This window comes from Rhipicephalus microplus, chromosome 6 (genome assembly GCF_043290135.1).
Source record: "Rhipicephalus microplus isolate Deutch F79 chromosome 6, USDA_Rmic, whole genome shotgun sequence".
NCBI classification, from domain to species: domain Eukaryota; kingdom Metazoa; phylum Arthropoda; class Arachnida; order Ixodida; family Ixodidae; genus Rhipicephalus; species Rhipicephalus microplus.
In genome coordinates, this window is record NC_134705.1 from 142,471,263 (window position 1) to 142,484,202 (window position 12,940).

Sequence of the window (12,940 nt, forward strand, 5' to 3'; positions counted from 1 at the left end):
TGTTGAGTACTGGTACAGTTGACCTCCGCCACGATTGCGCTCGACTGAGCCAACAACTTCGGAAGTTGCGCCGTTTAGGTTTGTATAGTGGAGGAGATATGAAAACAGTAACTGCTTGAAACGAGGTTGTACTTGGCGCCACCACGTACCGTCCCGCTAAATTTAGCGTTATTTCATAACTGTAACAAGAAAAATACGTTTATATTGTGCCGTATTCCTTAATAAACATTTGAAAACTTGTGCCAACACAATTTGATAATGACTAATAGTAGTTAAACATTTTTCAACACGTTACAAACACTTTTCACTTTGCTACACGGTCCCCAAGTCCACGTCAAAATGATGACGCGAGGCTTCATTTCGCTCATTGGCTGTTCACTTCTCTTCGTCCTCGCGACCGCTGCGGACCGCCCATTTTTTGACGTCACCGACAGACCGCCTCCGTCCGGATTTGGAATTTGTATATAATTGCACCACTGTAGCTGTGAGTACGTTTCGTGCTTTATTTGTGCGTGAGAAACGCGGGGCACGTTTCGATCTGCTTGCCATTCTGTGCGTGTCCTTCCAATTTGTTGCTATCGCGTTCATTGCTTCGCCTTTGCGGCAAAGCAATGAACCACATGTTCTAACCACATGTTCTGGTGCCCGAAGGCAATGTGCACTTGTACCACGAAATATTACTGAATATTACTGTAATATTACATGTTGTATTGTGAAGCCTGTGTATAGAACGCGTGTGTTCATGAAGCCTAATTTTTATTTCACTGCATCTCCAAGCAGATGAAGGTATTTTAACGGCATTCACAAGCACAGTGTGAGGTAGAACACCTGCTTATCAAGGGTGACGGCTTGGTTTCAACCCTCACTCGGCTCCGGAAATCGTTATTTCTTTTATTTATCATCTTTCTCGACGATTCGGTCACGCACAGATGACTTTCCGTTCACTAAACAACGACGCCGACACCACGATTTCTGCGAAAGGAGCTCTTTCACAGAGAAACCTCTTTTCTGCTCTTTTCTGGGGCTCTTTCCCAGTGCAGGGTGGCAAACCGGATGTGCGTCTGGTTAATCTCCTGCCTTTTCTTGCATCTTTATCTCTCTCTCTCTCTCTCTCTCTGGGGCTTTACGTCACAAAAGTGCGATAAGTTTACGACAGACGTCACAGTGGAGGAGACTGGAAATTTCGACAATTTGTTTCACCGTGCACGCAGTACCCGCGCCTCTACCATCTCGCCTTCATTGAAATGCGACGGTCGTCACCGGGATTGAGCCCGTGAGCTTTGGCAACCGTCAGCCTTCAGAATGCTCCAAACGGGGTCTTTCTCTTCGCGGGGCAGGTTCACTGATTCCTCGCCCCCCTTAGAACCACATTGTGTGGACGTGACGCGGAGTTTAACAAAGAAGAGGACTGAAAGGAAGCCCTAAATAGCGGTGACCTCTCGGTTCAACTTTGGGCTGTCCGGAAAGCCTGCGAAAAGGCGGAGGGCCATGGTCACCTGGTCCCTACGTAGGAGCGGCCCGCGACTGCTACGGATCCCCCTAAAAGGGGCCTGACAATGCAGTTCTTCAGGACCGCAATACAGTTCTCTGCCTGCCTGTCTGTCTGTCTGTCTGTCTGTCTGTCTGTCTGTCTGTCTGTCTGTCTGTCTGTCTGTCTGTCTGTCTGTCTGTCTGTCTGTCTGTCTGTCTGTCTGTCTGTCATCATTTAAAATAATTTCGAGTTTTGCTCTAACATTGCAGCGCAGCCCGAGTAGAGTGGTTGTAGAATTTGTTGCGGGAGAACCTCTGACCAAATGACAAGAAAGTAATAATCGTGGGGGCTATTTATTGGCAGGACAAAAAAGCTTAATAAAAATTTCGATGAAAAACACGGCCTTCACGTAAGCACCAGTTTTACGTACAGTTTTCGTTTTGGTATAGCGCATTAATTTAATCTCACTCGAAGGCATCCTTAGAGCTATTAAGAAGGTTCTGAAGATGAACAAAAAGAACGCAAATGGTTGTTCGGCATCCTTCATTTTACAAGTTAGCGTGCTCGATATGATGTTTTTAATAGCATTCAAAAGTCCATTTGAAGAACAACGCTGGAAATGCCGGGCGAAAAGACGTTGGACTCTTACAAACACGTCTCTCCCCTCCGAAGTCCCTGACCTAAACTGGCTTAGGGCATAGAGAAATAAAAAAAAAGGTTAAGAGTGGACATTCCCGTAGACCCCAGCGGCCCAATCGACCCTAGCACACCTGGTGGTTGGTGAGAGCAAGTGGCGTTCGCTTCCTGTTTCGGTTTAACTGGCGCAAATTTTGAATTACTTTGCGTAACCGACGTTTGGCTATGCCAAAAGTTCATGATTTCAGACCACTTTTCATCGCCCAAATGGATAGTTTTTGTAGGTCGTTTTGATTTAGCGATTCCCTGTTTTGTTTTGTTCAGTGGTTCGTGCGAATTGGTCGTGACGTAATTTTTATTTCGATTAAGTTATCATAAAAAGAGATGCAGGTAATGATAATTAACTACGGTTTTATTCATCGCGCTTGTGTTTTTCTTTTGGAACAAGTGATCAATGTATATATCAGTCAAAGAGACAGAGTATCCGTAATGTTTTATGCAAAGGTAAGGTAGAGTCTGAGAATATAAAAAGCACAATATGACAAAGGTAGACAACAAATAAATAAATTGTATTTTGGCCCTTTTTTTTTTGGCCCTCCACACCGTGCTTCGCGAGGCGGGCCGGGGGCCGCGATTTAAAAATATATCGTCCATGCGAGCGGTTGTTGTTCTCGCCATGTCTGCATTTGCCCGTGAGAGGAATGACTGACAGCGCTAGATCATTGTCATCTGCTTCGACGGCTGCAGGAATGGGTAATGGGACCCGAGCTAATTCAATGATAACTTGGAGTGCACCCACGAGGGAAGGAAACACAAGAACCTTTGTACACGCGCTACAGAAACAGCTATAGTCGTCCAGCGCGGCGCAATTGTAAACAAACATAGAGTTAAGCACAAAGTGGACAGCGTCGCTGCCACCATCGCTACATTAAGCGAATGCGTTTTCATTTGAAACAATGTTTAATGCTTTGTTTGCTTCAGACCTACTCAATATTGTGTTTTTGTGGAAACCGCATAACAAAGATTCACAAAAAAAGCAACTATAGTTGCTTTTTTTTGTGAATCTCTATACGTATGAAACTGGGATACTTCTGCCAAAACCAAACAGTGCCGGCTTAGCCCCCTCGCGGCAACTATTGCAACCTTGTGATTGCCATGTGACATTTCTACAACTCCATCTCTGTCGAACTGCGTAAGGGAGATTCATGTTGACGGAGTTCAAAGTTAAGAGAGTTTTGTCATGGCCGTGTGACATGGGTATAAAACCTTTTCGCTGTCGAGAGGCGTCCAATGCATTCAACTCTCGGACGTTCGCCGGGGACGCTGAATTTCCTCATTGCAACGAGAATTTTGTTCCTGAGAGCTTTTGTTCGGTATACATGGCACCGCTTTCTTCCGTCTGACGCATACAACAAAAATAGGCTGAAAATAAGCCCAAGTCTTAAAGTTAAGTTGTCGATTTTAGACCTTGTCGAATCAAAGCATCAATGGTGGCTAGAGGTTGGATTGTCTAGGTATATGACGGCAAACTATAGTGTGCAATTCCATAATCAATTGAAATAACCAACGAATTTTCCCCAACTACCGCTTGCAAATACAAATCTTAAAGTATACGTCTACTGTGGGTAAACTGCCGCAACAGCTTCTATTATTCACCACAGCTTGCCTAGCCGCTGTGGCATCGCGAATGGAAGATACGAACAACGAGTATAAGACATTACGTTTCGAAGACGCAGCGCTGCTGCGTGATCTAAATTCAGCTCACGGAAAGTGTAATGGGGCACCAAACTTTCGAAGCCCCCATCGGAAAAATACTCATTACAATACAAAATATTTTGTTCACTGATATTAAAATGACCACGTGGTAAGCTTAACATTGTCATCACATATTTCGTGAATTTTTCAAGAGAAATCATCTACATGATACAAGATAAACAAATGCTTCAGAACAGTCCCATCCCTGTATTTTACCCGAACAAATCATTGTTAATCGCAAAGGGCAAGCAAACACTGCAAGTACCAATTGGTAATCTCGCAAACATTTTATTCCTTGTGAAGCCGTGCGCCAAATGCGGATCGTGCTCTGCGTGTTTGATACCATGCACTGCAATATATATTCAGTAAAGCTGATATCTTAGAGCTAGTTCGTGCTCTGAAACATCGGGTGCATTAAGAACGCATTTGATAGAGGTCACACAAACCTGCTTGTTTGTTTGTTTGTTTATTTACAAAAAGAAGACTCTCCACGCAAGATAAATATAGTAATCGAACAGGCAAGTCTGTAAGCTTTTAAGGTTGCTTGTCACTGGACCGCGGCACATTCAAGTATCACCGGAGGTGTCTGAGCATGCGAAATCGTGTCATTGCGAAAGACAAAAAAAAAGAAAAAGAATAACTTGTTATATCGAATACTAATAATAATAATAATAATAAATATTGTTTAATGTGTTCGTCACTAGCTATGAGATCGTAGTGCAGGCGCACGCAAAAATAAAACAATGCAAATAATCTATATCATAAGACACTCTTCAGGAAGTAAAATAAAGAGAGCTAGAACACACAGAAAAATAGATCAGTGCAAAATGGGAAGAATGAAAATACAAGACGATAATCATTGAAAGGAAGTGAAAAATAAAGGGAAATATACACGACTACGTGGAAGCCTTCTTGAAAGACGGAAAAGAAAAGAAGCTGTAAATTGTGAGAAACTATGGTAAGACGTTGCAGAGCTGAGATAAAAACAATGACAGTGGACTGTGAGAAGCATCAAGATCAGTTAACAATAAAGTTAACAATAAAAAGACTAATGAAACAATAAAGTTAACAATAAAAAGACTAAAGTTAACAATAAAAAGACTAATAAATACTACTACTGCAACAACAACAACAACAACAACAACTACTACTACTACTACTACTACTACTACTACTACTACTACTACTACCACCATCAATAATAATAACGAACACAGCGCGTCAAGCTCTACTGTAAGACTAGGCAATCTTCGCGAGATTTACTCTCACATCTTCTGTGTATAAACGAACCCCCACTATGTATCTGCTAATTCCACAACGTGACTACTCACTGAAATTCATTGCAGAACATCAGAACAATGAGCTTGCTGGTGTCATTGTGCGCGCTTATGTTACAACTCGCCAAGGGAAAAAAATCGCATTATATTCACGGAGTGAATGATGATGACTAGGGCGAAGCGTCCGTCTGCCTGCCTGCCTGCCTGCCTGCCTGCCTGCCTGCCTGCCTGCCTGCCTGTCTGTCTGTCCGTCCGTCCGTCCGTCCGTCCGTCCGTCCGCCCGTCCGTCCGTCCGTCCGTCCGTCTGTCTGTCTGTCTGTCTGTCTGTCTGTCTGTGGATATGCTGTGCGGGCTACGCCTGAGGTATGGACTGCCAGCTTCCCCTCTAAAAAAAAAAAAGACAACAGTCAAGACTCTTGCTGTTCGGATACGTCGCACAGTTGCCGCGCAGCTGCTGCCAACTTAGCCTTGGGTTTTCTTCACTTGGCGCCCACGTATACTGCAGTATGATCAACCAAACGTTATCTATATTACACGCATAAAGTGGTTTGTGTTCTGTTTGTCTCGTACCTAAGGACGGAAAGTCGGCTAAAAAAAACCCATATGGTAACAAAACGTCTAATTCACTGCAACTTGAACACTATTGATGAACACTAAAAAAAAAAAAACCAAGACGATGCTTTCGGAGTATACTAAGAGTATGCCTTCTTCAATAAAATATTATTTTTAACAGCTGTGCTAGCGTGAGAAATTTACAGAAAACGCTTTTAGAGAAAAAAACATATTAGGCACAGAATTATTTAACAGTGTGCAAAGCAGGGACTTCAAAAGCAATTTGGCATAGTGCCAAGTAACAGCAACGTAACAAAACATGTATGCCTTTAAAATGAAGGCATAATTTACGCAATAGAGAGAGTGCAGCTCATCGTCTTCGAACGTTGTAATTTTTTTTGCAGGGAAATTACAATATACGCGTGCAGGACGCAAGGAGTAAAGACTTAAAGGCTTGACGAGGACTGCCTCGAGCACAAATTGCTAAACATACTCTCGGCCAACTAGTTCAGACAAGATCACTTTGATTGCCCCGCCGCGGTGGTCTAGAGGCTAAGGTACTCGACTACTGGCCCGCAGGTTGTGGGATAGAATCTCGGGGCTACTGTGACTGCATTTTTGATGGAGGCGAAAATGCTGTAGGCACGTGTGCTCAGATTTGGGTGAATGTTAAAGAACCCCAGGTGGTCGAAATTTCAGGAGTCCTCCACTACGACGTATCTCGTAATCATATTGTGGTTTGGGTACGTTAAACTCGCCCATATATTTTATTTATTTCATTTTATTTACAGAATACTGCGCTCGAAAGACCAAGCAGGGGGGCATAATAAAGAGTGATTCCCATTGTAACTTCAATAAAAAGAAAGTTCAAGCAATCGAAACATGTCAAGGCAGTAGGACACGATAACATTTGAACAAAGTAAGACGGCTGCTAGAAATTGCAAAATTACAACCAGAGAATGCAAATCAAGATCACTAATTATGAAGTAGAGCTGAAAGTCACATGTTTTTCTTTTTTATTAACATGGTGCTGAAAGCATTGCGCCCGCAATTCCTCTTCCTCTTCACGGCACGCAGTATCACCCGTCAGAGACAAACCGATCAATCCTGCGCCTTTTAATCCTCGATTGCTTATTAACGCCGAGCCACTGCGGTAAACGAACCGCATCAAGTCCGGCGAAGCCCGTTTCACGGCGCGTCGCGAAGGCAGCGGAGAGAAAATCGGCTCGGAAAGGAGGTCGTGGGTATACCGGTTCTGAGCGAGCCGAAACGTCGCCGGCTGCTTTCTCTCTCCCGCTTCTTTCTTGTAATTTCTCTCGCTAGTCGCGAAGGCTCGCCAGAGAGCAGTGGAACAAACCGGGTGGAATGTAGGCCAGCGACGCGCCTGCGAGACTGTGCACCCGCCCCAGCCCTGCCCGTACAGCGGGCGTTTTTGCTTGCTCGTGCGGCAGCAGTAAAAGCCGCAGCGAGGTCGACCTGTCCGTGTCCCCGAAGTGAGGCTTTTACAGTTCGCCGAATCGTCGTCCCTTTTGCACGTGTGCGTGAAGACGGCAGCAGCGGGTTTTGTGCGTTGCTGTGAGTAGTGATGCGACCAAACGACATGTGCGCGGCCGTGGAAATCGTGCTAAGTGATGGTGTGTGAGTGTTTCAGTGCGGGAAGTTTCCAAGCCAGCAACGAAGACGCCATACTTTCTTCGAGGTCTCCGCTTGTGCAGCGCGCGTGCCAGTGCCAACGATGAGGGCGGTTCGCGGCGGATTTACCGTTACGGCCGTGCTAACGACGGTCGCAGCGGCTCTACTGCTCCGCGGTGTGACGTGCGAGGACCCTCACGAGGGCCTCTACATCGGTAAAATCAACACGTACGCGCATCAGGTGTCTGGTCATGTGTACGCCATCGACGAGTACACGATACTCATCAAGAACTTCTTCTACGACGGCTTGGGTCAGGACGCCTTCTTTTGGGCCGGATCCAGCGTGCGGCCAAGCAACGTGGGTTTCATCGTTCCCGACGAAGAAGGCAAGACCAACAAGCTGCAGCCGTACACGGATAAGGACATATACCTGCAGCTACCGAACAAGCGCAAAATCACCAGCATCCGCTGGTTTGCGGTGTGGAACTTGAGAGAGCATGCCAACTACGGTGATATCTTCTTTCCCGAGGGATTCGAACCGCCATCGCCCAGGCGGATATCAGAGTTCTCCCGGCGGGGCGCCGGTGTTCGTTCGGGAACGGTTGTGATCGTGGATTCCAAGACGATTGAAATCCCGGACTTCTACTTTAACGGGAACGTCTCGGACACCTACTTCTGGGTCGGCCTCGGACCGCAGCCGAACAGCGCCGGTCAGAAGATTCCCGACGAGAAAGGTTACCTCGAACCGCTCGGGCGTTACGAAGAGAAGACGATCCAGCTGACGTTGCCTGGAAAGATGAGCGTCTTCGACATCGACTGGCTGAGCGTGTGGAACGCGGAGTCGAACGAGAACTACGGTTCGGTGATCGTGCCACACGGTCAAGACATCCCGCCTTCGAAGCTGGGATCCACGAAGCACGAATCGCGCCTGCCCAATTGCGAGCAGCTGCACGCGACTTTGCAATTGCGTTGGGAGATCCAGGGTCGCAGCATCACGCTCCAACTCACGGGGCAGATTGAGGAGGACGAGTACATCGCGTTCGGCATCAGCGGCGCTACCAACTCTTCCAAGATGGTGGGCGCCGACGTGGCGGTGTGCTACATCGACGGCCACTACGCCAACGCCGTCGACTACAACATATCGGACCGCTTCCCGTGTTCCAACGTGCTCGGCCGGTACAGGGGCGTCTGTCCGGACCTGAAAGTGGAAGGCAAGGAGAGCTACCAGATACTGACTTTCACACGCAAGGACGGGCTCACCAGCTTTGTCTTCCGCCGTACGCTTCTTAACCCGGACGACGATGGGGACCAGATCTTCAACCCTGACGGTGACACTTACCTCGTCTGGGCCATCGGCAAGTACAACGAGCAGAAGGAACCTTCGTTCCATCACACCTTCCCCAGAGGCAATCTGAAGATAAACTTCGGTCGCAAGGACGCCGCCGACAACTGCTTCGAGTTCACCACTGGTCTTAACCGCAAGAAGCCGGATCCCTGGCCCCTGTTCCGCATCCGGGACAAAGCGGTGGACACATTCGTCGCCAGGATTGGTCCCGCCGGCCTGTGGAAGGGCTACGTGGGCATCACTGGTCGTAGCAGTCCCGGTGAGAGTTGGTACATGAACGGCGTGCTCGTTCCGGAAATTCACGTGCAGAGGGGCCGCTCGTACACGTTCCGCGTCGAAGGGGGCAACAACCCTCACAACGCGCGCTATTACCACCCGCTCTACATCACCGACAGCTCATCTGGTGGTTACGCCAGGCTTACGGAGGCGGAAAGGCAGGGCGTCAAGATATACGCCGGCATCCAGTTCGACCGTCGGGGACGTCCCCAACCCAGCGCTGCGGGCCGGCTGTGTGCCTGGGTCTACAACACCTCGGAGCCCCGGCAAGCGGACGAGTTCGCGAGCTTTCCCAAGTTTCGCAACACGCTGCGACTTCAGTGCGACGACGGCCAGCCCGCCGTGCTCTCGTGGATGCCCAACGACAGCACGCCGGACGTCGTCTACTACCAGAGTTACACGACGCCCAACGTGGGCTGGAAGATCGTCGTGCAGGACGAGATAGTCACCGGCAGTGCGGCCGTCTCTTGGAACCGGATGTCGCTGAGCGGTGCTGTGAAGCTGCTTATGGCGTTGCTGTTGAGCGTGAAAATGTGCGTTTAGGAGCCGCCGACTCGCCGGGTGATTGAACTGGTGGTGATAACTGATAATATCCTTAAAATGTTGGCCAAAGTTCTTAAAAGCCTTCCTAGGAGAGAGTATACAACTATGTAACCGTGTTTAATAGCAAACGGCTCGTGCCCTTTTCATAACTATTAGATTTAAATGTTTCGCAAAAAATAACTTTCTTTCACATGTCGGAACTCTAGCGTTGACGCGGAGCCTGATTTGCTACGCGTACTTTCTGAGCTTGTTCAGAAAACTCTGGGACGAGGGGCGCAGATTGACCCACATAACGTGGAAAAGTAAGCGCGTTAATTTCGGCTACGCTTTTCTGTGCCTACGTATACACGCACATGTTGCGTAAGAGTATGTGTGCTAAGCAATTGAAAAGCAGCCGAATGGACATGATGGGGAGTGTGCAGTGTGTGTAACCTTTTGATGTTAGGCTGCGGCGCTCTAATCTAGGGTCTAGTCGCGAGAGATTGGCGTGGCGGGCGCGCCTTTGCCAAAGCATCACCCGCACACGTGAACTCGCTAAAGAGCCCGCGGCTGATATTGGTGATGATGTTGTCACAATGGTTGCTACTACTACAGTCTCCGTGTTTCCGTCTCTCTTTCTCTTTCATATTTTAAACAAATTAGTGCTGCCAGTTATGTTTATCGGAAAGGTCTTCCCGTATTGATGAGAGGAAACGTTCTATCTGAACGGATTATCGTGAATACTCATGCATTCAACAAAGCACACATCGCTTGTCTCCGACACTTATCGCAAATAGACTTGCGAGCGAAACAATAGGAAAAATAATGAAAATGCTTTAGCGACGTGTTGTGTATTTAGTAGTGCCACGTGTGTTCTGTACAGATGTGCCGCCTTGAAGTTTTCTGTGTCTGTGCAATATAGTGTAATTACGGGAATATGTACTAGAATGTTATCCAGGGCTGCGTGATGATCGCAAAATGCGGGAGTGGGGGATTGCATCATGCCTAGGTCAAACGGTCGTGCGTGCGTCCTTCTCGGTCTGTATGGACTGACGAATATAAATAGCGGAGAGATACATAGTATGCATTCTCATTGACGAGGAATTCTATATACAGAGGTGCTAACAGACAGCGTATAGAAATTGCGTAAACGATAAAAACGACGATAGGTATAGCGTGAGAACAAAACGACGACACAGAGACAAGAAGGACACAAAAAACATGAGCGCTGTACCAACTAGCCCAAGCTGCCACACTTCTAAGATAAAAACTAACCAGGATCTACATCATTTTGGTTAAATTAACTTCGACTACGGTTGGATCATTCTATATTTTCAAACCACCCGTGCTGTCTTGAATGCTCGGGCCATGGGTTAAAACTATAAGATATATTTTAATTAGAAGTTGTTCTATGGTATATTTTGTCCAATAAGTAGCATGACCTGTTCATAGCACCTTAATGCGAAAGAAAACAGAGTTGACATAATCTAAAATGCTCAATTCGTGCGGGTCAAGTTTCTTAAAAGCATGAATTGAAAATCTATATAGGTATAACGAGTTGCTTTGTCGACAAATAACGTAAATCCATTGTTGGGTTGAGGTAGTTTGCTTCGAATGAAAGGAGAGAAAAAAGCGACCCATTTGACGCTACCGAGGATTACTTCGATTTAAGCATATATTTGGCTTATGCAATTTACGAAGTTACGCTGTGACACAGAGCAACATGCAGAGAGGCTGTGCTGCAAACTGCAGCCCTGATAAGGTATTGTAGCAAGATTTTAGCCAATAACCAAATATCAACGCTGTATTTATACTATAGAGCCCAATAGCAGAGAATGTATAGAAGTAGGGCCCCCGCTTGTGCAGTGTACAGTTGGCGTTCTCATCGAAAAAAAAAATCGAAAGAACATTCATGAAGCGCTCTTTAGAGATTTATAGTTGTATATTGTTGGTTTTAAGGTGCATCAAATATTGCTTCTTCTTTTCCACGCTCACGAACTTTGCATTACATTGTGCATTTCATCAAGGTGCATAGAACTGCTTGAGTCAGTCGTTGCATCGTTTCCGAACAGCGATTACTTTGTGCCGTGACAGATATATGTTTGTGGAGAAACCATGCTGAAGGGCTTTCTCGGTGAGATGGCTCACTGTGTAAAATAGGTTAAACCAGAGGTCTCAAACACGCTGCCAACGGAGCTTTTTGTAGCCGCCCGTGGCTTAATATATGTTCGTGGCTTTGCTAAATAATAGATTCATTAATTCCTATTGAAATTGATAATGCTTTGCTCCGGTAAACTAGTCTTTAACCTTTTTTTTTCTTTTTCCATCGTTAAGCAAAAAGGCTGTGTTCATAATTGGCATCCAGATTTTAGTGATTGAGGAGATCAGTATTGTTTTGTTGTTCGGAGCCTGATGTCAGATGTCCATAAGAAATGACCCTCATATGAGATGTGGGAAACGGCGGTCTCGCTCGACGCATCTTCACTGTCCCAGCCCTTGTGGATCCAACTTTTGGGAACGCGGCCCACTAGCTCAGGTGAGTTTGAGGCCACTGGTTTGAACCACACAATTTAATTTATGAAATAAGCGATATTACGCTCTTCACTCTTAAACAGATCTCGCCTGAATAAATGCTGGCTATATCGAAGAAACCAGACGAAAAATGTGTGGTTTCCTGGCTATGTCCAGCATCTCAAGTGGTACGTGATATGATTAGGAGTGTACATGTGATAAGATGGTTAGAAAAATAGAAAAAAAAACTACAAAGCGATGTCAGCACGTGTGCGGAAATTGTTCAGTGAACTAATTACCTTTTTGGTATCCGTTTTACGCGAGATACTTTAGAGAAACGTAGCAGTACTCGCTGATCGGCTAGTTGGAGAATTTCTAAGAATTCATAGTGAATTTCGCACCAAAAATAACCACATCTAAAGAACGAACACATAGACAGGGCCGGCGCTTATCTTGTCTATATACGTGTTTCTTATTCTTTGAGTCCGGTCGCTACTTTGGTGCAAATTGACTATTGTTTCAGAAAAAAATCTCGCAGCGCAAATTGCTAGAAGTTTTGTGTGTCCATGTGTGTGTGTGATTGAAACGTGTATGTTTACCGACATCGTCACCCCTGCACAGATTCTGGGGCCCTAACATTGTTCAGGAACGTAACTTGAAATAAAACACTATTGTTCTTCCTGTCATTGAGAACAGCCTGCCGAGTTCCTTTTGTTTCTTTAGAGCTGTCGACAGAGGCGGGTGCCACTGCTCATTTTCTGGAGGCGGCAAAGGGAGGAGGGGTGCCGACTTTTTTTTTCTTTTAGTAGCACAACAACTTCATAGCATAAATACATCTAATTTGCGCTCACCGTGGTATCACTCATTTGTCTTAATTAGTTGTCGATGGGAAGCACAGAAAAGAGGCGGGGGGAGGGGGCGACACAAGCTTTAGAGAAGCGACCATCCTTGCCCCCCGTTAGT

General features: G+C 46.3%; 1 protein-coding gene across 1 annotated transcript; it reads left to right on the top strand.

Moving 5' to 3' along the window:
- Window positions 1-7,033: 7,033 nt before the first annotated feature.
- LOC119167285 (protein Skeletor, isoforms B/C-like) lies at window positions 7,034-12,670 on the top strand. Its single transcript, XM_037418742.2, has one exon. It carries the CDS (start codon window positions 7,427-7,429, stop codon window positions 9,485-9,487), a length of 2,061 nt encoding a protein of 686 aa, XP_037274639.2. The 5' UTR covers window positions 7,034-7,426; the 3' UTR covers window positions 9,488-12,670.
- Window positions 12,671-12,940: the final 270 nt, after the last annotated feature.

Coding starts and splice junctions, on each gene's coding strand:
- LOC119167285 (XM_037418742.2), top strand. CDS start 7,427: ATGAGGGCGGTTCGCGGCGGATTTACCGTTACGGCCGTGCTAACGACG.